The 24,140-nt window shown below is 38.9% G+C and overlaps 4 protein-coding genes across 7 annotated transcripts; 3 read left to right on the top strand and 1 right to left on the bottom strand.

Annotated features, from left to right (window-relative positions):
• Positions 1-415: 415 nt before the first annotated feature.
• On the top strand, positions 416-3,959 carry polr3k (polymerase (RNA) III (DNA directed) polypeptide K). Its single transcript, XM_079232551.1, has 3 exons — positions 416-607; positions 755-842; positions 2,020-3,959. The coding sequence occupies exons 1-3, from the start codon at positions 497-499 to the stop codon at positions 2,145-2,147; spliced, it is 327 nt and encodes a 108-aa protein (XP_079088677.1). The 5' UTR covers positions 416-496; the 3' UTR covers positions 2,148-3,959.
• Positions 2,422-6,136, bottom strand: cdip1 (cell death-inducing p53 target 1; the record flags this gene model as incomplete). 4 transcript variants are annotated; one of them, XM_079232547.1, is made up of 4 exons in its annotated part: positions 2,422-4,126; positions 4,714-4,990; positions 5,532-5,681; positions 6,010-6,136. In XM_079232547.1, 4 exons carry the CDS (start codon positions 6,083-6,085, stop codon positions 4,015-4,017), a joined length of 615 nt encoding a protein of 204 aa, XP_079088673.1. In that variant the 3' UTR covers positions 2,422-4,014. The 4 variants fall into 4 exon arrangements, with proteins under 4 accessions (XP_079088673.1, XP_079088674.1, XP_079088675.1 ...); XM_079232548.1 differs by having other exon boundaries at positions 6,007-6,085; XM_079232549.1 differs by having other exon boundaries at positions 5,532-5,675; positions 6,007-6,085.
• A 4,906-nt stretch (positions 6,137-11,042) lies between these two features.
• Positions 11,043-20,038, top strand: mgrn1b (mahogunin, ring finger 1b). Its single transcript, XM_079233644.1, has 16 exons — positions 11,043-11,306; positions 12,629-12,747; positions 12,837-12,925; positions 13,031-13,177; positions 13,779-13,896; positions 14,536-14,602; positions 14,806-14,849; positions 14,939-14,986; positions 15,438-15,506; positions 15,611-15,770; positions 15,892-16,001; positions 16,600-16,814; positions 17,217-17,328; positions 17,411-17,456; positions 17,575-17,676; positions 18,306-20,038. Exons 1-16 carry the CDS (start codon positions 11,219-11,221, stop codon positions 18,416-18,418), a joined length of 1,647 nt encoding a protein of 548 aa, XP_079089770.1. The 5' UTR covers positions 11,043-11,218; the 3' UTR covers positions 18,419-20,038.
• A 2,944-nt stretch (positions 20,039-22,982) lies between these two features.
• Positions 22,983-23,976, top strand: aanat2 (arylalkylamine N-acetyltransferase 2; the record flags this gene model as incomplete). Its single annotated transcript, XM_079233068.1, has 3 exons — positions 22,983-23,148; positions 23,358-23,512; positions 23,671-23,976. The coding sequence occupies 3 exons, from the start codon at positions 22,983-22,985 to the stop codon at positions 23,974-23,976; spliced, it is 627 nt and encodes a 208-aa protein (XP_079089194.1).
• Between the last annotated feature and the right edge of the window lie 164 nt (positions 23,977-24,140).

Below are 24,140 nucleotides of genomic sequence, written 5' to 3'. Positions count from 1 at the left end.
CTCTGCTCCTCCGTCATCACGTGATTCATCAAACAGTTTACTACTCAATACTTAACATATTTAAGCGGAAACTATTTCGCTGCAAAAAGCCATGAAGTAAACAAAGAAGGTGTACAGTAATTAATACATGCCGGAAAGAAACCGTAGCTCCGTATAATTGGTTCCCCTCAGCAGACGCGAATTCACACGATAATATGTTATTTAGAAGATACAAATGTAGGTGATTTAATATTATTCAGCGATTCTCGTATTTATAGATTGTAAATATTAAGAAAAGAAGTTATTTTATATGTTTTAAACCACGTCCTTTCTTGATATTTCGTTTCCCACCGAGTGATAAAAAGAGTAGCACCTGCCACTTCCGCTTCTACACATGCACCGAACTGTTAACGGCAGTGAGACCTCAACAGTTTGCTAACTGTGTAAATAAGAGGACTCATACTGAGTTTTAGATTGTTTTGTAGCTTTTTGCTACATATATATAATCCCGGGTAACATGCTTCTTTTTTGTCCAACCTGCGGAAATGTTTTAATTGTCGAGGAAGGACAGAAGTGCATGAGATTCGCCTGCAATACCTGTCCGTATGTACACAACATCACAAGAAAGGTGAGTTCTGTTGACATGACACATCACGACAAGAAGCACGTGTTATGTTTAATATGTGTTCATGTCTAGGTTTCGAGTTTTAGACCAAGATGACTAGGCGACTAAAGTGTATCTGGGTTAAATTTGACTTACTTTTGTTTTCTGCAGGTTAATTACAGAAAGTACCCCAAGATGAAAGAGGTGGATGATGTCCTCGGTGGAGCTGCAGCTTGGGAGAACGTGGACTCTACTCCTGGTAAGTGACTTTAAAATGTGTGTGTGTGTGTGTGTGTGTGTGTGTGTGTGTGTGTGTGTGTGTGTGTGTGTGTGTGTGTGTGTGTGTGTGTGTGTGTGTGTGTGTGGGTGGGTGGGTGGGTGGGTGGGTGGGTGTGTGTGTGGGGGGGGGGGGTGGGTGGGTGGGGGTGTGTGTGGGGTCTCAGTTCATCCCTGAACCAGAGGCCAGTAATCCTGGGTCTCTTGCCTTGATGCATTTAAAGCAAGTGTTGTCTGCGTCAATAAAAACCCATAGTATTGGTTACTTAATGCCTTAATTACACACATGCCCAAGCCAACAGCCGTAACTCTGTCTTGTAATGCTTGTAAACTTTGCGACACATGACATTCAGTGCAAAATAATGAACCCTCCTCGATGATTTGCACAATTTTATGTTTCATAAAATGGTTTTAACATATAAATGTTTGTTTAATCATCTCCCTAGTTTTTAAATCACATTAAAGTACTATTTCAAAATAAAGTGAATCAATATGTAATTCTCTATTTTTAAATTCAGCTTTTTATTTTAAGCTATCGATGAAACGCAGACATGTTTTCTGAATTTAAGCTATCCTCCACTTTATAATCTGTTAATTATTGTTATATATTACATGTATTCATTATTATATTATAATGCTTGCAATTAACTCGTAGGTGTATTGATTTTTGTTAAAAACGTACAGGATATAGTATGAAATTCTGACTGTATATATTACCATGGCAAACACTGAAGCCAACATGGATGTGCATTACTATGCATGCAGTTTTATTTTATTACTTATTTTTAGCTGTGTGGTTCCTTTCCATGTTTTTAGCACATCAAATCACACAACATCTCATGGAGTGTACATTTTGTTTCAAAGCACAGCATGAAATCTTTGCACTGTATCAGTGTTGCATTGGTTAAGTGTTTGTGAAGCGGTTCTGATTTCTAATAAAATCTTTCCTAGAATAAATCAGGGCTGCTCGCACACTCAGATTTGCATTTATTTACCCTGGAGATGATTCTTGTGTTTAATTTAAATATGAATCAGGTGAGCTTTTCCAGCTTTATCAGCTTTTACATGTCTTCTTTTTTGCACGGTGTAAACCAAATATGGCAAACTCCACACTTCCTTGTGATTGCAAACTGACACTTACTACTTGTCTCCGTTCCTAGAAACCTGTCCCAAGTGCGGCCATCTCCGGGCGTATTTCATGCAGATTCAGACCCGATCAGCTGATGAACCAATGACAACTTTCTACAAGTGTTGCAGTGCCCCGTGTGGACACCGATGGAGAGACTGAAACCTTTTCACTTCTTAATGTCTTTAATGCTTATGTGGCAAAGTTCCTTTTCGTTTACAGTGTCCCTTTTTTGAGCCGATATTTAAAGCTAACGGGCTCCGGTAGTTCTGGGAACTCTTCTGATAAATTCCAGTTTGTGCAGTTTCTACTCTGCACAGGCCCAGCTGAAGAAACTTCAATTTCTTTTAGTGGTTGCAGATCATACTTGCACACAATATTTACTTTGCACACAGAGTTCATTTTCAAAATAATATTAAAGAGTTTCAAGGAAGAGTCATGTTCTGATTTTTATTGATAAAATAATACCTGTATACAACGGTCAAACAAATGTTGACACATAGTTATACATATCACAGACATTTAGAGAGCAATGCAGACCAGCATTATCCACAACAACGGCATACAGTACTTTGTATTAAAAGTTCGATGCAATCCTTCAACTCAAAATTTACTTCCTTGCACAGTTTAGCCTCAAGAAGAAAATAAATCAAATGCATAGAGTCAAGAAACTAGCCAGTGAGAATTATTTGTTTTGATGTGTGGCTCATGCAGACAAACTGCACTTTGAGTGAAGGTGAACTGCAGATTGAGCATGCTGTGGTGGGCATACAATGGTCGTTTCATTGTTAGTAATCTTAATGGCGTCACAATGTTGGATACAATCATTTATTTTTAAGCTTATTCCTAGCAGAGGGGTCACTATTTAGTATCGGTCAAAAGACATCGGTATTATCTAACATGCATCTTAGGAATGCAGGTAATCTTAACGGGTTTATGCCATATTAGAGTTACAGGCTAAACGATGTGATGTGATGACGATGGGGCCACCACTGTAATGTGTTTGCCAACATACTTTTTTTTTTTTTTATAGAGAGGACCTGATTGCTAAATTGTCAGTGTGTCTCTATCAGTAACAGTAAAACTCTGTTGGCTACTTAAATTATACACTGCTTTTACTCATGAGATGACAATGCAAGTCCTCAATGCCCAAATCTCTCAAAGACCAACAACAGCTGGGGTTGATAGCTAATATGAATGTATCAGCGGGGGAAATTAAATTCCAACTTAAAGTGCAAAGATTGGCTTTATTATCAAAATTAAGTACATCATGGACAGAGGGCATTAACTGTAAATCACTGAACATTGTGACTACTGAATGAAGCCCAGAAGATTAAGAAATATAGCGTGTAACATCAATCTTGGGCATTCTCAAACCAGCAAATACATCACTTCATATAGCTGTAAATGGTTCATTAGTTTGCTCACATTCAAAAAGGGATAATGATAAAAGGAAAAAAAAAACTGTCTATTCAAACAAAATGATCAGACATGGACAAAAATGTTCACAGTTTGCAATATTAACTTGTTAATAGTGGATCAAATATTTTAAATAAATACGAAAAAAAAAAACAAGGCTAACCCGAATGTTTGACCTCAATACGCTCTCTTTTCAGCAAGATTCACAGATGAATTCAAATAAATAGTGACCATTTTCACAGCTTTCGCTAAACAAGGCTGTCTGTCAATCCAGATATTTTTTACCCCGTTAACATGCGCAACATCCCAAGCCTTTATTCCGGGATTAGATGCACCTGTTGCCTATCCATTTGGGTGTATGTTTTAGTGCCCTACATCTTCTGTAGTTCGGTGAGATTTGTACATTTCAAATGCATGTTAATACATGAAAGAATTAGCTGAAATATATATACAGTAAATATTCTGAACTAATGAGAAAACTGCACTATTTAAGAGGGCTACACAACACTTTGCAAAAATGGGGGGGGAGAAGCATGTCACTACCAGCAGGAGGAGCTGTGAGTTTACGTGTGGGCATGTACATGTCTCTGTGGCATACGGCTGTCGGTGGTTAGCATATACGCTTGTATGTGTAAATGTAGCCCTTACAGTAAGGGCAGGTGTGCGTCACATCCTTGAGGTCATCAATCAGACAGGGAATCAAGCAGCAGCCAAGATCACACCTGAAAATGAGGAACAAAATATCATGTAAAGCTGGGACGGAGTAATGGCACCGTGAGCAGAGAGAAGTCTCATTCTCTGTGTGTGTTGTCATCCAAGCTTCTCTGTTGTGTGTTGTAATCAGAGTTTCTCGGTTGTGTGTTGTCATCAAGAGTCTCTCTGTTGTAATCAGAGTTTCTGTTGTGTGTTGTAATCAGAGCTTCTCTGTTGTAATGTAGCCGGTTACCCCATCGGCTGCAATAGTGCGACTCTCAATCGTAGACAGAGTAGGGTGAGCCGGGCCTTTTGCCAGAACAGGATTTCGTCATTTAGGCTGCTGGTTAGCTAAACAATGCGGCTCCGCATAGACATAGATAAATAAAGTGTTTTATCATGGATTTGTTTGGAAAATACACAATATGAGACCCTTTAAAGATTCGTATATGCAAAAACCTAGCCTTGAAAACTACAATTCTTCCACCCGGTTGAGGTCCTGCGTATTTAAAAACTGCGGTCTTATGTGCGATACATATTTACAGAGTGCACCTTAAAGGCCAACCAACCCCATCACAAACCACTGTTCGGTGACCTTTATCGGTGTGCTACTTACCCTACAAAGAAGCAGAACAGGCAGAAGAGTGAGTTCATGAGGCCAACATCGTGGGAGATGCGGGTGACGATTGCCTGCTGACAGTGCGGACAAACAGTCTGCACCGGTGAGGTCTGGAACATTTCCCCCTGCAGTACGGTCACAGTGGTGGCGGCTCCAGGAGGAGCCAGGACGGTCGCTGTGTGACCTCCCATGTGAACGAACTGACTGGGATCAGGGCCCATCTGTCCCGTCATCGGGTGAGGAAAGTGACCAGGCGGAAGCGGGTAGTGGCCACCTGTACAGATGTAAATTACACTTAATATACTCTATTGTATATGAATTTAGACACGGATCAACTTGTCAGGTATCATGATAGTTAGGGGTTCCAATAGGAATTAGATTTAAGGTGAAAGGCTCACAGTGATGGGTCTGTACCAGCAGGATAAGTGTTATTAACAAGGAATTCAATGAAAGATGTTCAAGTGTCCCTACTACTGTGAAACCCACTGAGGATTAGCATCCAATATTCAAGCTCAACGTAGCTTTTAGACATTCTATACTCTTTGTTTTGGTTCTACAACTCTGATTAAACAAAAAGCCCAAGTCAAGTGTCTGTTGAAGAAAGTTAGCATGGTAAAGTCCCAGATGTTTTTCTGAGGTGTTGGTGCACTGAACCTGGGCTTAATTAAGACAAAAAGATGAATACATATTGGATTAGGCCAAAGATTTGACTCCAAATAAAAGCTAATTTTGCTCCGTCTGAAAATAGTCATATGTTATGACCGTGTGTTTGTCAGATTATTCTGATGTTTTTGTGTGTTTATTTATATTTGCACCTTGTAGTGGCGGCATGGGCATGGGCATGGGCCCCTCTCCAGGGACATGTGGGGGCAGGAAGCCTGGGGTTGTGGCCTCGTAGGGTGGCGGGCCGTAGTCTGGAGGCAAGGGCTGTCCTTGTATAGGAACATTTCTTACAGGACCTGTTACTGAAGGGGAACAAAATGGCATTAAGGACCGGAGCACACAGGTTTGATTCATGCAAAAAAAACATTAACATTTCAGTCTAAAATCAACAAGAAACGAAACTAACCACCACACAGCTGGCCCTGCTTGATTATCAGTGTGCTCAAAGTGCGTTTCCTCTTCATGAGAGTTTTCTAGGTTGGTGAATCAGAGGTGCACTTTTTCAACAGCTATTTTTAAGTCTCCATGGATACAGTTTACTCAAGCATAATGATTCAAATATAGTGTGGGGGGTTAAACCGTATGTGCACATTAACATTGTCCAAAGTCCTGCATGTTTAGTTGTACTACCAGGTTGTCCATTCTTGTCCTCAATGAGTGGGGCACTGGGACCTCCAGGGTACGGAGGAGGAGGATCACTGGACATACTGGCCGGATGTCTGGAAAGGGAAAGGGGTTGGACCAGCAGAGCTCTCCTCTGGACCTTTATTCTGGAAGGAGGAAAAAAAAACACGAGCACAGGTTGAGTTCCACGGCTCATTCTCGGGCTCAGACTTCTCTCAAGAAATAAAATATTCCAGCAACAGTCAGCATGAAGTACTGCGTAAATTTTAAGGAACTTTGGCAACCTGCTTTACTGGAGCACTACCTGATATTAATGAGTTACCAAATATTTGACTATGGTGACATGACCGCATAGAAAGTACAGCACTGTGTAACTGCACGTCATGTGGCTTAAAAACAAGTGATAGTGAAAGCAAATGTTTGTTTTCAAAGTAAACTGATTAAGGCTCTTTCAGTTTTCAGCTCACAACATATTCACAAATAACCGGCTTTAAAAAGGGAAAACATATGTGTACCTGCAACTGTGAAAATAAAGACTCCACCTGAGGAGTCTGGCCTCAACCTGTAATATGATGACACCATGAGTTACTTTAATAAGGTAAATAACAATAAAATGGATGATGTCATTTAGTTAAGTGTTGCCCAACATCCACCGAACTCATGTAAAAAGAAACAGCTGGATGACACCAACGAGAAAGACGTAAAACACCATCGCACCGACAACAACAACAGCAATCAACCATCTTCAACGTGTGTTGGCAGGCATTCCTCCTGAATTGATGCTAACGCTTCTCAGCTAACCAACTAGCTAGCTGGTGTGTTTTTTTTTCTAATCCTTGCCCAGATAATCCAGCTCAACGCTACTTGCACAACTAACCACGAATAACCGAGTTACGTAAAAGAGGCTCAGAGAAAGCAGCCCGACGTTAATTTGAACAGAGGAGCGTAAAATCTGGTGAAATAATGGCGTAAAGGCTGCTGCTGGTGGCTCATTGGCGGGTCGCCATTTATCTCACCTGACTCCGATACCGTGGAGATAAACAGGTCGAGGCGCGACCGACAGCGACGGTTCGTCTGTTTTCAGATGGTTAACGGCCGATAACGTGGAAGACAGTGTTGTGTTTTTTTTTCCTCCAGCTAGAGCATGTTTGCTAGCTGTCGTTAAGCTAACGTCGCCATTCTCGGAGCAGAAACAACAGCCTGAAGAGAATGTTTAGAAACCTGTCAGCGAGATGACTAAACCGTATTTGGTGCGGTGAACCGTTAGGTCTGTGACGGAGCAGCTGAGCGATAAACTACCTGCTTTCGAGAGAGTCGTCTCCTTCCCGACGGCGGCGTCACGTTCACTGAAGTAGTTTGACGTTAACAGCTTGCATCGTCTGATGAGAGGCAACATCCGCTGAGACGGATTTGCACCCCGCGTCATTAGTTGTGTTTTACACTGACTGCGAATGTGTAACCACCCACTCGAAAAAAAACAAGATGACAAGTGACACATGTGTAGTATAAGTATGTACTTCAATAAGAAAGACTACGTTATAAACAGTAAAAGCTTGGGTAAGTGCTTTTGAGAAATTGCTCTGTTGAAACGTTCCCTATCTTTTGCATGCATATTACATATTCAAGCACATAGCGATAATAAAAAACAAATACAAAAAAACTAATACAAATAAATAGAGCTATTTATTTTGAAAGTACTCACCGGAAATGCTAGTGTGACGTAATTTCTGCCTTGACGCGAGCTTCAACGTTTGTCGCATGCAGACTGGTTAACACATATTAGTTATTCGTATGAGATGCTTAATCTTCTAATACAAACAAACAATGACTTGTACACATGTATATTAATAACGATTATCTCAATATCAACCCAGTATGTTCGCCTTTTGCAGTTCAGCTTTGTTTTAGCGTCAACGCAAGACAGACACAATACTATATTAACAGTTCAGGTACAATGCAGACACTAATAATAAACTGTGCATATAGATACAAAGAATAATTGCACTGTGTTTTTAATTTGAGCGTTGAGTTTCTATGTGGTCACATTGACAAACTGCATTACCGCAAATTGGAACTATAGACTGTATGTTCATAAAAGAATAATCGCTATGATTATCAACATGTAAAAGTCATTATTAATGTGCTGTAATAAATAGTAACAGTAATTGGTATATATCTGTCTTGGTAAAAAATTGCTATGAGGAAACTGCAGCATTATATGTAATAACTAAGTCAGTATACTGATTAAATCATGCTGTACAACAAATTGTTAATGTAATTATTATAAATATCAACATTAGCACCAGTATTGTTGTATTAATAAAACCGTTAATAATACCTCCTGTGGAGAAAACAGTTGGCCAAAGTCTCTAATAATGTGGTTATCAGCCCTCTACTGGACACAGTGGAGAACTACACTAATAAACTAATCAAGGTAGCGTCAATGGAGAAAAAAACAATGCAGATACTTCCGGTTGAGACTTTCAAATTAAGGTGACTAAGCTAAAACGAAAAGAAACCCTCCAAAAATCATGAAATTATCAATGTCATTGTTATCTAGCGGTCACAGCTAGTAGGAACTACATCTTTCAGTTGAAATTAGATTGATAATTATTCTGATATTCATCATTTGTGTATGTGTCACTTAGCAGTCCACGTTTGTAATAACACAACACAGGTCACACGGTGTTGTCAAAATAATGGCAGATTTAAGCACTGACGTCAAGGACTGTATGGGGATTTCCAAACCGTGACATTATTTTACAGCAACATCCATCATGTAATCATGGCCCACCTCCACGGTACTACGCCTACTGTCCACATATGAGCAATGGAGCATAATCATAGAGTGTACAGACTTGTTACTGAGGATAGTTCTCCAGCATCTCAGCCAGCACAGCCCAACTCAATACGACAGCTCACTATTGGTCACAATGAAGAACTGCAGCCCATTCGTAGCTAACATTAAAACAATTCAGAATTCAAGGAATTGGACTTTGCTTTATTGCATCTCTTACAATTAACTTAAACAGGAATATCAATTGCAACTAAGGACAAAGATAACAAAGCTAACAAAGCTGGACAGATTAAGCTAAACAATAGGCAGGACTGCTATGTACACAAATAGTGAAAAATAATGAAAAATAGTATTATAAATGTACATATATATATATATATATATATATATATATATATATATATATATATATATATATATATATATATATATATATATATATACTGATATATATGTACATTTATTATATTTTTCAATATTATATTATATTATTATATATTTTTCAATATTTTTCAATATTATATATATACATATAGTGTGTATATATATATACACTATATATATATATATGTCTATATATATATACGTATATATATATATATATATATATATATATATATATATATATATATATATATATATATACGTATATATATATAGACATATATATATATATATATATATATATATATATATATATATATATATATATATATATGGAATCACAACAGAATCACCACTATATATATATATTTATACAGTATATACACACACTATAAACACGAGTGTTTGCTGCCCTCCGGTGGTCACCATGAGGAACTGCAATACCACATTAAATTCATTAGTTATTTACAGTTAAATGATGATTGGAACTACATCTCTACATCTTTCAGTTTAAATGACATCCCTTAAATATACAGGGTAATCAAATGTACTACCGTTATTAATATTAAGATTTTAAACTCTTTATTATCGTTCTATTATAAATAGTATTTTGTATTAATAGATCTGTCTTCATACCAATTTGATGTGGGAAAATTTCAACAATATATAAGTAACTAAGTAGTATACAATCAAACGGTGCAACATATTATTAAAGATTGTTATGAATAACAATGTTAGCACCAGTATTGGTAATTGTTGTATTCACATAATTGTTTAATGACTGTTTTCTCCTGTGGAGTCTAAACAGTGGAGTTCGTGTACATTTCTTTAGAATAGGGTTATCTGCCCTCTAGTGGACACAGGGAGGAACTACAACACTACATTAGTCAAGGTGGCGTTATTGCAGAAATAAAACACTGACAACACTTCCGGTAGATCGTTTCAAACATGACCAAGATAAAGCATCTCAGTACAGCCCAACTCAACACGATAATACGTTGGACTCCAGGAATTACAGTGAGGAATGGCACTAAATTACATATTTATAAACACCGTATATTTTACATTAATCGATTTATAATCATTATGAATATAGTTCAATTGCTGTTTTTTTCAAATTATTTTGAAACCGGAAATGTAATAATTCTGCATTGACGTTAAAATTATTTATTTGTGTAATACAGTTCCTCCCTATGTCCACGAGAGGAAAGCACACACTCGCGTTACTGGCTACGTACAGATACACTAGCTAACACATCTGGTAGAGGGCCGACTGGTCAAGATGGTCTTTGCATCAAAAACAAACAAATCCTTTTTATTCTTATTTAGAAACTACATAAATACAAAACATACCAATTTATATGTTACTGTTGTTATATGTCTCTTATAATGAGTTGAACATATTGCTATGCTAACTACACACTGTGACATAAATTGAATGCTGCAGTTCTACACTACTACACTATAATGTTCATTATATATATATATATATATATATATATATATATATATATATATATATATATATATATATATATATATATATATATATATATATATATATGTGTATAAGGAATACCAACATATTGGCGACATATTGGCTTTTTTAGGAAGAAAAAAATAATCAAATCCGACAGTTGTTTTGATTTTGCTCTGTTTACAAAAAAACGATCGACGCCCTTGCCCTGACCCCTTTCTCTCCTGACCTCCGCCCCGCCGGGCGGTCCCAATACACAAAGCACACGCCCTACGTCTCTGGAACGCTTGGAGACAGCCAATCAGGTGGGCTCGTTCTCACAGCAGCTCAGCTCCGTCAAAACAACAGCCGTCTCGATTTGTTTCCTGTTAGCATCCGCAGCATTAGCCACTGATCAAACCCAACGCGAACAATGTTACATTAGCGAAAGCGTTTATATCTGGTCGAGTTTATGTTTGTGTTGACCTCAGTGTCCGTTTGAAGAAAGAGGCACGCGGAGCAGTGACGCGCTGTTAGCTGTTAGCTAGCTAGCTAACATCGGCGGTCAGCAGAGAAAGATGGGCTCCATCCTGAGTCGGAGGATCGCGGGTGTTGAGGATATCGATATCCAGGCCAACTCGGCCTATCGATTTCCTCCGAAATCGGGTAAGTCGTCGGCAGTGTCTTTCGGTTGAATCCAGTCTTCCTGTTATCACTTCTTCTGAAGCCAGAATAAACACGGAGGAGACAGCGAGCACACATTAACGTTAGCAAGTTGGGCTCTGGCGTTAATTATTGATTATTTTCTGTTGATTATCACCAGCTCGTATTTACAGTTAGGTGATGATTGTAGCCGCGTAGAGAGGCGACTGTCTGGGTCACAAGTCACTCAGGACATGTTCTGATGTCGACAGCAGTGAAGCCTGCAGCTGTCGGAGAAATGCATTGTGTTGTTGTTCCGGTATCGTGGTCGTAATACATGAAGCTTTGTAGACCCAACACCCAATCTTCATGCACAGACTTCGTTAAAATGTTTTATCCTCATTAAAGTGAAGCTACAAGAGCTGAATAACAAATGATGCTGACACCCAGAGACGTGACACCATGTCAACAAATGATGTGCAGCCTCCACGAGACACCTATCAGGTGTTTCTGTTAGTGTGCTCTTTCTAAAGTATATACAATATGTATGTCTTGGTCTCACGTGTTTATTACAATGTACTTACGATATTGTTAAACAGTAAAAACACAGAATAGAGTTGTGATGCCAAGAGATTTAACTTTGGTTTAAGCTCATAAACAATACCACATATTCGACTGTAAACGAGTCGTATAATCTCCTGCATCTCAGTACACACCTGTGAGGACTGATGTGCTGATAAGGACGATACTTCGAATCTTCTTGTTTTATTCATGGATGGTTAGAATGATTACATTTCAACAAAAACCTTGTTCAGATATAGAAATATGAATGATCGTGTTCATGCTACAACACTTACAGGAAGAGATCATTCATGGCATGGGGTTGTGTGACTTGCCCATCTTTCTCAGTTTTATGAGTTGGTCCCATTTGGTCAACCAAGCAGTCTTTTGTATTTGTTTTTCTCTGAATTATTACTATGTTAGATGCATGATAGATAGATGATGTTTTCGTTACCAGTCTGACACTGTTTTGGGGTTCAAGCCTTGTCGAGGCTGCTGTACTGGTGCCTCTGAAATGCCAACATTATTAACCATGTTGCTCAAAAGAGTCTTTTAAAGCAACCATTTGTACAGCTAAACCATTTTATTTTTGAAGCAACTGCATATTAATTGCAGATAATTTTAAGTAACTAGTATTTTAATAGAGATGTTGATTACATTGACAGAGACAGTGAGGCCCCTTTTTATAAAGAAATGTATATAAACAAACCAAGAAAATGATCAGTCACTATATGATGTTGCTTGCAGCACTTTTATTATTCATGTTTTTTCTCTCTTGTCTTCAGGGAATTATTTTGCCAGCCACTTCTTTATGGGAGGAGAGAAATTTGACACACCACATCCAGAGGGATACCTTTTTGGAGAAAACACGGACCTGAATTTTCTTGGAAATAGGCCAGTGCAGGTGAAAATGGAATCACAACAGCTTTAAAATGACTATGATGCAGTATTACTTGTTAGTAATACACCATTTTGCTTGTATTATGTCAATAGTTCCCATATGTGACGCCTGCACCCCACGAGCCTGTGAAAACCCTGAGGAGTCTGGTCAACATTAGAAAGGACTCTCTGCGTTTGATCAGGTAAAGATAACACGGGAATCATACGATACGGAGAAAGTAAACAACTGTTTAAAGGAAAAGAAATTCCATTATTCTGACCTAAAGCTTGTAACCTTGTGATTCTAGGTATAAAGATGACTCTGACACCTCGGGGGAGGAAGGTGCAAAACCAAAGGTTCAGTATGGTGTGGAGTTCACCTTTGATGCTGATGCTCGGGTGGCCATCACTCTCTACTGCCAAGCGTTTGAGGAGTTCTCCAATGGGATGGCAGTGTAAGATTTTCATCTCAACGTTTTTTTTATGGGTCTAGCACAAAGAGTGAACTGTTACTTAAAAACTCAACCAATGGAATCTGACTTATGAAACAAACATAGGCCTCATCAGGCCTTATCAGCCTTTGAGAGGACCCATTGTTTAGACCTGAACAAAAGCAGCATTTTATTAGTGGATATGGATAGTGAGATTCAAGCCTGAGAGCACATACACAGACTGGAACAGATCCAGTTGGATCTTAGCAACCTACCGTCACCATGGATACTGCCAAGGAGACTTACAAGGAGATGAAAGTAACAGTTTCCACTGAAGTTATTGTGTTACGATGAGATGAGACAGAAAGATGATGCATTTTTAATGGACTTGCATCAGATATTGCTACAGTGGTGCAATGCTTTTCAGTTTTCTTTACTTTCATCTTGTCTAGGGACACTAATGCATATATTGAGTACATGACGATGATGGCCGCCTTTCGGCTTTCCCTACAGATAATTGCCTTAATGTAACTGGCCAGTTATAATGACAGAGTGCACTGTCCATCCAGGATTTCTTCTGGTTCCTGCACATTGATGATTTTTCTCTGTAACATTCTGTGTGCAGATACAGCCCAAAGAATCCGTCACTGGTCTCTGAAACTGTGCATTACAAGCGAGGGGTGAGCCAACAGTTCTCCATGCCAACTTTCAAAATAGATTTCACCGAGTGGAAAGAAGAAGACGTAAGTATATATAAATATATCTTGTATTGGAATTTTTGAATGAACAATATGGTTTTTAATTATAGCATAAGTCTTCATAGAATGAAAGAAATAAAGATTATTTAGTTTGATGACAGAAATGTGCATGAAGAGAAAAATAAAAAAAAAACATACAAGAGGTTTACTCAATCAGGTATACTATGTAATAGTGCTCACAGATATATGCTGAGATCTGTTTGTTTAAATGTAATTAAAGATGGTAATTTATTTGAATGAATATGAATGCTGCTATAGCGTTTCTAACATATAATTACATAAAGAGCATTTGTCTTAAATAATAATACATTTAAAGATAATTAAATGTATTGGGTAATATTTATGTAAGAATTTAAATACCAAGTCTTTGATTTTGTTAGACAAAACATTTGTCGGGGAGAGTAAACCCAGTCTTCATGTTCTAGCACCAGCAGCTCGGTCTGCCCATTTATATTTGGTATTACTTAAACAATAAATGAAGAGAAGTATCTGCAGCATTTCGTGGAGTTTGTTACCCGATCACACTTCAAAATAAATGTATCTCAGCTGGTGTTGATTTATGTCTGTACATTTTGTAAGCGTGTCTTATTGAATATTAATATCAATATATTTTTTCTGTTAAAGCTGAACTTTGACCTTGACCGGGGGGTGTTTCCTATCGTAATCCAAGCTGTGGTTGATGAAGGGGACGGTAGGTCACTGGAGCTGCATAACGGTCTGGACTAATGAGACTGGCGGCACTGCATATTTATGAAGTATTAACATAACAGAGTAGTTCATCAATCATAAGGATGAATACACCGCTAACACCAATAGTGTCGATGTTAGCGGTTGCTTCAATACACATTTGGATAAACATTTATAATAACAAGAATATTGTGTGTTCTTTTCAAGATTGCCTCGGACATGCTCACGTACTTCTGGCCGCCTTTGAAAGAGTACGTATACATCGAAATAAAAGGAAAAAGAAATTAAATCTGAATAAAACAAGATTTTAGCTAAACCATGTTTCTTTTTTCATCTCCAGCACGTTGATGGCAGCTTCTCCGTCAAGCCTCTGAAGCAGAAGCAAATTGTAGGTTTATGAATGTCCTTATTTCAATTATTAAAAGTCACATCATTGTACATTTAGGGTCAATTACGTGAAGCCCATTCTGTATGTGCTTTAGCCCGTTGTTCGTGCAATGCAGGATGTTGTACACAGAGCATCAGTGACCCTCTTACTCATCTGCAGCTTCTGAAAAAACAAAGCCACAAAAATCTGTGCCGAGGCCCTTGAGAGTCTGGTACAACGCACTTTTGTTAAGAAGATGTAGCCGGACCCCCGGGCCAAGTACTTATCCCCGCTGGCGGGCTGCTACATATCCTTGTGTAATTTACTATGTATTCAAGCATCAAGCAGAGGCCTTTATAATATGGTTATATGGTATTACACTTGCATTTTTTTAAAACCATGAGTATTTCTCTCTTTTGTCCCCATACATGTGTTTGCGTCCCTAATAATTTCTGTTACTGTATCTTTTCAGGTGGACCGTGTGAGCTACCTCTTACAGGAGATCTATGGGATTGAGAACAAAAACAACCAAGAAACCAAGGTTTCAGTGGAAGATATATTCAGAATCACAATGCTGTAAAAGTTATTACACGTTTTATTTGTGTTACTTTTGATTTGATTTGATTTTTTTTCTTCTTTTTTCAGCCATCGGATGATGAAAACAGTGACAACAGCAACGAGTGTGTTGTGTGTCTGTCTGACCTGCGGGACACACTCATCCTGCCCTGCAGACATCTGTGTCTGTGCAACTCCTGCGCAGACACTCTGCGTTACCAGGCCAACAACTGTCCAATCTGCAGGCTGCGTAAGAAGTGTTGCATTATTTTTAATAAAGTTCTGCTTTTTAAGTTTCTTATTTGATGCTATTTTAGAGTCGTCAACTTAAACATAATGGATTTCCATTATCATTGTGTTTGTCTTCCCAGCCTTCAGAGCCTTGCTGCAGATCAGAGCTGTGAGGAAAAAGCCTGGTGCTCTTTCCCCGGTGTCCTTCAGCCCTGTTCTGGCTCAGACGATGGACCACGACGAGCACTCGGTGAGTCTTATGTCTATCTGTGTATAATCAGAAACTTGGTGGGAATTTGGGTAGTCATAGTATAGTGTGTCATAAAGAGGTTAACTACACTATGCCATACAAATCATAGAATAGTATGTCGTAAAAAAGTAATCAAACGTTAGAGTATAAAAACGTCATAAAAAAATCCATAGTAAAAAAGTTAATTAAAAAAAGAATCTTAGTAAAGTATGTCATAAAAAAGTATTTGTATTTATGCATATGTATATATATATATATATATATATATATATATATATATATATATATATATATATATATATATATATATATATATATATATACACATGGCTGCTGAATGGTTTATTTAAGCAGTGGCCGTGTATGAAATATTGCATTAGCCACCAAAGTTAATTATTGCTTCACATTTTGATTGTTTTTCATCTTGCCTCAGCAACTTTGTAACGCATGTCACCCAGCACCTATTTCAGAAACTACTAAACACAGACGGATGGCTGACCTAATAATCTGGATACCTAAGTGCTTGTTATGAATATGCAGCCATGTGTTCCTCAACTGTGCATTGTTACAACCAGACCTCGTCTATGTCCCTTTGCAGAGCACAGACTCGGTTCCTCCCGGCTTTGAACCAATCTCCCTGCTGGAGGCTCTGAATGGTCTGCAGTCGGTGTCTCCTGCCCTCCCATCTGTCCCCCTCTATGATGAAATCAACTTTTCAGGGGTTCAGGGCGGCGACGGCATGCCGCTGAGCTCCCCAGAGCATTTAAGCGATGGCAGTTTGCAGAAAGGCAAAGTCAGCAAATCACCTGACAGGTATAATTTACCCGAACATGCACACAAAAACATTACTGTGGGAAATGAGATGCTCTGAATATGTTGTTCAGCGAACATCACTTTACATTAGACTTGGTCAGTAATGAGATTTACACGGTGACCCCTTTAATACATGGACGTGGTGTTATTTTCCACATTTGTAAATTACTGTGGCTGCTGCAGATTTTCTTCCATATGGGTTAAGTCATGACATGATTGTAGAATGCATCTAATACACGCCTAAAGTATATTTAAATACTACCACATCTAGAGGACATTTTCATTTGTTTAAAGGTTGAGTTGTAATTAGAGTGAAAATCTGTCCATGTGATTGATTGAATTACTTGTTCTACTTGTATTTTCCTGTATTAATAATTTTTTATATCTCGTCCACCGCTCTAGCACCCTGAGATCTCCATCCTCTCCCATCCAAGAAGAAGATGAGGAGAAGCTGTCAGAGGTGTCTGATGCTCAGCCACACACACTGCTGTCCAGCAGCCCCGCCCCCACTGACGTAAGCCGCCACTGCATAAACTGACATTTAAACTCTGCTACTAACAAAAGCTTAAACCAGTTATTTTTCCTTCTCCTTTCAGGCCACAGCCGCCGAGGATGTGGCAGAATCTCTGTCTCCAGATGATGGTGAGTTTTCTCGTTTGGCAGTCGGTGAGCAGTTATTACAGAATGATGTGGCACTGGTAAATATATGTTTGCTTTTGAGGGTTTGATTCATTCACATTTACTCTCTTGGGTGATCCAGAGGACAGGATGCATTCTGGAGGAGACATCCTACAGGACTGCAGCAGTGAACACAGCAGCTTGACCAAAACAGAGAGCGCACCGGGCGACTTATCTCTGCCAGGTGAGAAATGATAAGTGTAATATACTCTGTTTATGCAACCTCTTTATCTATAAAGCCATATACAGTATAGACCTGTACTTTCAGACAGCTTAGAGCAGTTTATATCAAGCATTGACTGTAGTTCCTACAAATTGCCCAGTTCTTCCTTATTTTTGAAAACTTTCTAGTTCTCTTAACATTTCTTTTCTTAAAGCCAAGACTCACGGCTGTGATTCTCTGTGCTTTGCATCTAACCCGTGTGCCTCTCTGTTTCCTAAAACTCCTCATCTGTTCCCTGCCGTCTTGTCCCTTCGCACCGCCTCACTTTGGGCAGCGCTAGGTCCTGATTCCTGCTCTATTGGTATGGAGGAATAACTGTGGTATGTAGGCTTTCCTGTCTGCTCTGCTTCTCTGTGTATGAGCTCTACCGCTCTCACTGAATCCCTTTTCCCTATAAATAGATCCATTGACATCTATTCCAGCTAGAAAAACAAAAAATCCAGCAGGTATTATAATGTGCATTTCTTGTAATAGGCCCATCTTATCAAGAATGAGCAATGAGTTTCTTATGTGCGTCTCTATTTATGTGAAGTCTGACTGGAAGCTTTACTTTGAGCCATATTGCATATTCATTGCTTCTTCCTCTTCAGGGTCATCCGAGTCAACAGAGAGCCTGAAAAGTCAGAGCACAAACTGCTCCAGCCAGCCTCTCCTGTGTCCCACAAGCAGCCTTCATATGGAAGATGAGCACCTCAACCCCTGACTCTGATCCATCCTTTTCCCTCCCAACCATCAGAACAGATTTACGCGTTACAAAGATCATCTGGTTCCTCTAGTCCTTAGACCCCACCACCCTCTCCTGCTTCTCTGATCAGAGCCAACGACAGCCCTTAAAGGAAGTCCAGGACTAAATGTCTCCGACATTAGAAAATGAATTTGACACCGGCAAAGATTTTCTTGGTACCTTACTCTGACTGACGTAAAAGTTCCCTGGCTCTGAAAACATTTCATTAACTGTCAGATGGTGTTCAGTTGTGTGTCTTGACCAGAGTTGTGGTCTTGTTATGTGGATTCCCGAGATATTTCACTACCTGTCGTGGTGGTTTTAAGCACACTTACTTTAAATTAACTGTATCAATTGCTTAACACTAAATTCAGAAGAATTTATAAATGCAGTTTGTGTCTAGATATTGTATTCATCGGTGAAATACATTAATGACGAGAACTTATTTTTACAGTAAGGCTGATTTAGGTGAGCAGAAATTAGTATTTCGTATCTATCTGTTTGTTCATTTGAAGTGCTTTTGCACTTCGACAAAATCGTTTATGATCCATTCCTTATTACAAGAGTTCATGATGAGATGAGTTTACATTGTCTACCGTCTTAAACATCTACATGTCATGTTTATTATTTCAATGATGTGATATCTATGTATCATACCTGTACTAGAATCCTGTGTATTTACCTCCAAAATTGTATTCTTGCATATTACAGAAAAGGAAAAAAAAACTAGATTCAGTTAACATGCACATTATATATGACTTGGATAATCAATAAAAGCTACAGATTCACATCCTAACAGCTAAACTCAAAGATGGCAAAAGCCTGCAACAAGCATCAACGCTCCAGCTACATGTATGCTGTCTCACTTTGGCACAGTAAGCGTGCTCGTCGTAGATGTTGCAGATCTCTGTACAGTCTTTTTGTGGCAATGCCGATGTCTGCTTATGTGATATAGCTGCAAAAAAAGGGGGGTCTGGTGTTTGTGTGGCTACGATACATTTACATAACGGTCCTTTACATGTAGCGCCATGCGTATAGATCTATGTGCCTTGAATTGATATGGCTGCCTGTTCTTTGCATTGGACATTAGTGCTAATATAAATGCTACAATATACAACCGTTTTCATCCCGTAGACAGGATTTTGATGATGTACAGAGCCTTTTTTTTCTATCGCAATTTTCATGCTACTGGAAAAATGTATCTTGTTATAGTTGTTGCAATATGAAATTAAACCGTTCATTTACTATGTTATGGCCATTTATTAATTATGCATTTAATCTTAGTGCTTAGTTTGATTGAAAGGACCACATCCAATGCAATAAGTGCAAACATGGCATTTTAATATTTGGGCTAGCATTTGCATGTGAATTTGTAGTGGATTAAACCTCTGCTTTTAAGTAACATGGTTATTTTTGTCTTTCCCCTTCTTCTTCTGTGCCATTTCAACTTGATACTGTGCCTTCCTGTTCCTGTTCTGACCACTATTGACCTGGTATCCAGGATAACTCCACAGCAGGTGGTTTGTGGCTCTCTGTAAAATCAATACTGTTTTTCCTTGTGTGTATAGCAGCATGTGTATGACAATAAAGAACAAATATTCAGTAGTTCAGCTAACAGTGTTTTTTTGATCCATCACAATACTTTAGAGCTGACATGACATTTGTATGACTTAATTTATTATTTTTTTTCATGGCATTTTTGACATTTTATATTTATATTATTATTTATTAACTATATATAGTTACAGGGAAAAACGTTGCATTGCCTCAAAACCTTACTTTCATAAACAGCATGTTATGTCTTTGTTACATTTTTTTGACAGACAAGACCCAACAGAAATCATATGTTAATCAGAAACTCACACGCACGATGCCTTTCGGGTGGAAGATTCATTGAGAGCTAGGTTTCATGGTTTTACAGCAGTCCATGGTCCATGTGTTATTTGCAGCGTGACAAAAAAAACCCGACAGGACAGTTTTGCTGACTGCTTTGCCAGCAGGGGACACTACTTATCCTGATAGAGGACTCAGCTTTACACCTTATGAGACAGGCTCAAAACACAGGTCAACAGATGGCTAGGACAGCTTCGATTTTGAAATTAGTTTTAGATATACAACGATGACTGTGTGTAGTATTCATGTGAGTGAAAGAGGAACATCTATATCACAGAATATTAACTTCCCACATATATCTGTCAGAACACATCTCCCCTGAAAAACTGTCTGTTCTATTTATTAAAAGAAAGTGGAATACCCTTTAAATATCATTGATCATTAATCAGCCACAAACATTTTGAGTTTGTAATAGGATATGCTTAGATTTGTGCCTGTCATTTATATAGTCTGTATTGATCAAAAAAGGTCACCATGGTTGCTGATTGCTTCGTTTAGAAAAATGACGAAATGTCAAAGTTTCCAAAACAAAAGCAATTTATTACTTACAATCGCAGTGTTTCCAAAACAAACCGATCCAGACACTTTCTCTGTCATGAGTCTGTTTCTTAAATCACAGATAAAAGAACTCATAATGTTCATCTTTATTCATTATCGCATCGTCAAAAACTGTTTGCTTCTGCCAAGTCAGTAACACCTGTTTCAAGTAACCCTCAATTACTGTAGATGATATAGATAACACACTATTTATTTGTTAACATTTTTTTTAGAGCAGAATATTAAGCATGCTTACAATAATGTGCTGTTTTGTGACTGTTCCTTTAAGAATGAATTCTAACTGTTTCAGATTTCAAGCATAACATTCTTCTGCAGTATTAACTGTTGCTCTCTGCTCAGCTGGACCAACTGGTGTGCACCAGAGTAAAATTTAAAGAGTTTTAAGTTACACTGTGGCCTCAAGCTTGCCTGTAAAACATAATACAGTGAAAAAATGTGTGTGCAAAGTGTGTATACTTTACATGTGTTGTAAATTAGATTATGATACATGACACTTTATGGAAGAGAGGGTGAGTGGGTGAGGTTGTACTGTCACATGTATACAATTTTCAGTGCGGAGACAAAGTCATGTCTCCTTTTCTAAACTCTTTTAAATGTATTAGCTTGTCTGAAAAACTGAAATATGTACTGTATGTGGCAAAAAAATCAAACACTTGGCTATAACTGACCTGTTTTAAGAGGCCATAAGGAATTATTTCAGACTGGCCCTCACAGACCACACAGATTGACAGAGTTGCAGTTTAGAAAAGGTGATTTAATCTCTGGACAACCGTGTACATACTTTCCTCTAACATCTGATGATCTCACGGGCAGAGATGTTGTCACATTTGTGATTGGACAGCTGTCCAGATGAGGTGGGAGATTTCCTATTCATCACTGTAGTGAGAGCCAAAAGGAAGCAGTGGGATTCAACAATAATCCTTCAATCAATTCTATTTTGGTTTCATCTCTTACGGTCACCTTAAACAATATTAGGGCTCAGCCTCAAGCAGGGTTATTGTGGCGTGAAGCTTTAAACAACTGCTTACTTTCATTATTTGCATTTACTTGAGAGCGAGAAGATTTTATCAAATTTAAATCAACCAGGAATTTTAAACTGTCAGACACTTGCACAACCATAAAAACAATAAATACAAGATTGAGCTGAGATTTAGTTATATAGAGCTTTAGGATTGTCTTTCCATAAAACCACTAATTTATACTGAATTCAAAGGACTTGTCTAGGACGCTATATTGTGTTGACAATTAAACAAGACTGTCTAAAAACAGGTTTACCTTGCCAGTCAAAGCAAGTGCTCTCTCATTTAATTAGCTTGTGCTAAACCTCTTTGAGGCACGAAGTCATCCCAACAGAAATCCAGACAAATCTCCACCCTCACTCAGTACGGTTAAAATAGCCCACATGCCCTTGATCGCCGAAAAAATGTGCATCACCACATCCAGTCTCACCACATCTCACTCAACCCCACCCTAAAAAACACATACCTGAATTTACAGTTAGTGCAACTCCGAATCTTTCATCATATCTCAACAACAGTTTTTTCTTTTCCTGATGACCGATAACAGGGATATAATTAATATGCCTAAACTAACCCCCTAACACAAACCCTTCACTGTTCAATCCAATCTGCCATAAAACCTCATTGTAACACAATATCCTTATCACACAGTCAATATCTGAAAATACCACAGACATCTTAATTGAGGTGTAGGATAGCATATTGATTGATGTCAACATCTTTAGCTGAGATTGAACTACAAAATAAACACTCCATGAGCATTATGCATGTGATTTGAAAGCAGGGGATTTAGAGCCACGTGCACAGAGAGCTATCCTACTTTGAGACGACCACTTTACAGTATGAGATCAGGGAGAAGGAAGAGGAGAGCAGGAGAGACACGGAGGTCGGCTTGCCTATTGAAGTGAGTAACATTACAGTCAGAGCTGTAGGACAAACAGAGTGCTAGAAAGGTTTTGTTTACTTTGATTAGACGCTTTAGCATCAGTATCAAACTTATATTGCAAAAGGCTGGACGAGAAAACAACAAATACAATAATCAGAACACCCCTGTCTTGTAATATTGAGGCATCATGACACAACAGGTCAGTGGCTCCCCGTTCCTCAAGCCCTGCTTTCTGAAGATGCCTGTCAGAGTGGTCAACCCTCTGCGACAGAGACGGCACACACTCCCCGCCAGCGAGTTCAGGAACCTCACGCCGCAGGACGCCATCAGTGTGTTCGAGATTGAGAGAGAAGGTAAGTCAAGTTTCTGCACACCATATACATAACTGTTTAGTTAGAAGACTATGCATCATCAGGTAAGAACTAAGACTGACCTTCTGTGTGTATTTGATAAAGGGAACATACTGTATTTTACATTCTGTGATTTTTTTTGTAGGTGTTCAATATCATCTCAGTGCAGTTTTAACTTAAAAGAAAACACTTTTCATTCATCTCCCCCCCAGCATTTGTCTCTGTATCTGGAGAGTGCCCACTTACCCTGGATGAAGTGCTTAACTTCCTGGGTCAGTGTCCTGAGCTGTCGCTGGGTTGGTTTGAAGAAGGGCAGCTGGTAGCTTTCATCATCGGCTCTGGCTGGGACAAGGAGAGGCTCTCGCAGGTATGAAAATACTTCCGAAAATGTGTAAAGAATACAACGTGACAGGCCTGGCTTTTCCATGCAAATTACTGATTTTGACAAACGTTCTCTGGTGCATGTGAATTTTGTCTCATGGGAGCTTTTACTTAATGATTGCCTCTATGTACTCTTTTTTCCAGGAGGCAATGACTCAGCATGTCCCAGACAGCAGCACTGTGCACATGCATGTGCTGTCAGTGCATCGTCACTGTCGCCAACAAGGTAAGGGCTCCATCCTCTTGTGGCGCTACTTGCAGTACCTGTGCTGCGTGCCAGGCCTCCGCCGAGCTATGCTGATTTGCGAGGACTTTCTGGTGCCCTTCTACCAAAAGGCCGGCTTCAAGGACAAGGGACCATCGGCCATCTCTGTATCCAACATGCAATTCCAAGAGATGGAGTACATCGTCGGCGGGCAGGCGTATGCACGGAGGAACAGCGGCTGCTAGTCCATAAGCCCCTACTCCACATACTCACCTCTAACATGGCAGATAAGATCAACATAGCACAACCAACGGATGGACAGATAGAGGCACAGAGCCAGTATGCACCAGAGGACTGGGTTCAGTATTGGTAGCAAGGTCTTACTGGACCTCCTAATGTCAGCATCTCT

The sequence above is a fragment of the Taurulus bubalis genome, assembly GCF_910589615.1.
Source record: "Taurulus bubalis genome assembly, chromosome: 17".
Lineage (NCBI taxonomy): Eukaryota > Metazoa > Chordata > Actinopteri > Perciformes > Cottidae > Taurulus > Taurulus bubalis.
Note: the sequence above shows the minus strand (reverse complement) of the source record. Positions and strands in the feature narration are given on the sequence as shown.